We start from the raw sequence: 2,778 nt of genomic DNA, 5'->3' as shown, positions 1-2,778 counted from the left end.
ACCCCCCCCAAAGGTGGTGCCGCTGCTGCCGCGGCCTTTTAAAAAAAAAAGATATTTTGGAATAGGAAAAAAAATAAATAAAAATGGCACTTTTTGTCAAGGGAGGGGGCGTAGGGGGTGTTTGTCCCCTCCCCCACGCTGTCCCCGGGGACGGTTGGGGACAAGCGCTGTGGCCCGTGAGGAGGAATGTGTGCCGGCAGAGCGGGAACACGATGTCTGGGAGGGGGCGGTTATTTATGGCAGCGCCCGGGAGGGAATAAATAACAATAATTAAAGAAAAAGAACCCCCAAAACCCCCCAAAAAACCAAAATGCCCCAAAATAAACCTCTGTGGATGCCACTTCCCCGGCCCGGAGGATGTTCAACCCCCCCCCGAGGGGTCGGGGACACAGCCCAGTGAGGGGGGACCCCAATTGGGTGGGGGTTCGCGGATGGCTCATATAGGGGATTCGCAGGTGTCTCATATAGGGTTGTGCTGCGCACCCCGGGTGAGGGTGACGTGCGGTGGGGGCTGCTGGGGAGGGGGAAATCGTGGGTCGGGACCCACGTTGGGGCGTTGTGACCAACACTGGGGTGTCGTGACCCACATTGGGGTATCATGACCCACCTTGTGGTGTCGTGACCCACACCAGCGTGACCCACAGCACCAGATGGTGACCCCACACCCCAGTGTCACGACGCCACATGGGTGTAACTGTGGGTCACGGTGGAGCATCATGACCCACAGTGGTGTATGATGGTGTATCGCAACCCACAGCAGGGTATCGCGACCCACAGCGGGGTATCGCAATGCGCACTGCTGTGTCATGACTCACGATGGCGTGTTGTGACCCACAGGGGTGTGTTGTGACTCACCCGGCTGTCCCATGACTCACGGTGGCACACGGTGACATGCGCCGTGTACGGTGACCCTCACCGGGGTATCGTGACCCGCACTGGTCCATCACGACCCACATCATGACTCATGATGGGGCACAGTGACCCACACCAGTATACGATGACCAAAACCAGTATACGGTGGTCCACACCAGTATATGGTGACTCACACCAGTATGTGGTGACCCACACCAGTATATGGTGACCCACACCAGTGCACAGTGACCCACACCAGTATATGGTGATCAAAACCAGTATATGCTGAGCAAAACCAGTATATGGCGACCCACACCAGTACACAGTGACCCACACCAGTATATGGTGAGCAAAACTAGTATACAGTGAGCCACACCAGTATCTGGTGACCTACAAGAGTGCACGGTGACCCACACCAGTATATGGTGACCCACACCAGTGCACAGTGACCCACACCAGTATATGGTGACCCACACCAGTGCACAGTGACCCACACCAGTACGCAGTGACCCACACCAGTATACGGTGAGCAAAACCAGTATATGTTGACCCACACCAGTGCACAGTGACCCACACCAGTATATGGTGAGCAAAAACAGTATATGGTGACCCACACCAGTGCACAGCGGCCCACACCAGCACACCACCCCGGACATGGTCCTATGGGGCTGGGCAATGGGGTTGGGGGTCTCAGCATGGTCTTGTGGGGCTGGACATGGTCTTATGGGGCTGGCAATGGTCCTGTGGGGTTGGACATGGTCCTGTGGGGCTGGGCAATGGGGCTGGGGGGGTCTCAGCATGGCCCTATGGGTCTGGGCATGGTCCTGTGGGGCTGGACATGGTCCTATGGGGCTGGGTAATGGGGTTGGGGGTCTCAGCATGGTCTTGTGGGACCAAGCATGGTCCTGTGGGGCTGGACACGGTCCTGTGGGGCTGGCAATAGTCCTGGGGGACTGGGCATGGTCCTATGGGGCTGGGCAATGGGGCTGGCGGGGTCTCAGCATGGCCCTATGGGGCTGGGCATGGTCCTGTGGGGCTGGGCAATGGGGCTGGGGGTCTCAGCATGGTTGTGTGGGATTGGACATGGCCCTGTGGGGTTGGACATGGTCCTATGGGGCTGGCAATGGTCCTGGGGGACTGGGCATGGTCCTATGGGGCTGGGGAATGGGGTTGGGGGTCTCAGCATGGTTGTGTGGGGTTGGATATGGTCCTATGGGGTTGGACATGGTTCTATGGGGCTGAGCATGGTCCTGTGGGGCTGGACATGGTCCTATGGGGCTGGGCAATGGGGTTGGGGGTCTCAGCATGGTCTTGTGGGGCTGGACATGGTCTTATGGGGCTGGCAATGGTCCTGTGGGGTTGGACATGGTCCTGTGGGGCTGGGCAATGGGGCTGGGGGGGTCTCAGCATGGCCCTATGGGTCTGGGCATGGTCCTGTGGGGCTGGACATGGTCCTATGGGGCTGGGTAATGGGGTTGGGGGTCTCAGCATGGTCTTGTGGGACCAAGCATGGTCCTGTGGGGCTGGACACGGTCCTGTGGGGCTGGCAATAGTCCTGGGGGACTGGGCATGGTCCTATGGGGCTGGGCAATGGGGCTGGCGGGGTCTCAGCATGGCCCTATGGGGCTGGGCATGGTCCTGTGGGGCTGGGCAATGGGGCTGGGGGTCTCAGCATGGTTGTGTGGGATTGGACATGGCCCTGTGGGGTTGGACATGGTCCTATGGGGCTGGCAATGGTCCTGGGGGACTGGGCATGGTCCTATGGGGCTGGGGAATGGGGTTGGGGGTCTCAGCATGGTTGTGTGGGGTTGGATATGGTCCTATGGGGTTGGACATGGTTCTATGGGGCTGAGCATGGTCCTGTGGGGCTGGACATGGTCCTATGGGGCTGGGCAATGGGGTTGGGGGCCTCAGCATGGTCTTGTG

General features: G+C 59.3%; 1 protein-coding gene across 1 annotated transcript in view; it reads left to right on the top strand.

Annotated features, from left to right (window-relative positions):
- Positions 1 to 431: 431 nt before the first annotated feature.
- The window catches only part of GPAT2 (glycerol-3-phosphate acyltransferase 2, mitochondrial), an 18,537-nt gene continuing 16,190 nt past the window's right edge, over positions 432 to 2,778 (top strand). The window contains 1 exon segment of the mRNA XM_009883449.1: positions 432 to 488. Coding sequence (XP_009881751.1) covers positions 432 to 488 — 57 coding nt within the window.

Source organism: Charadrius vociferus, unplaced genomic scaffold, assembly GCF_000708025.1.
Source record: "Charadrius vociferus isolate BGI_N301 unplaced genomic scaffold, ASM70802v2 scaffold1084, whole genome shotgun sequence".
In the NCBI taxonomy this organism is placed as follows: Eukaryota; Metazoa; Chordata; class Aves; order Charadriiformes; family Charadriidae; genus Charadrius; species Charadrius vociferus.
Note: the sequence above shows the minus strand (reverse complement) of the source record. Positions and strands in the feature narration are given on the sequence as shown.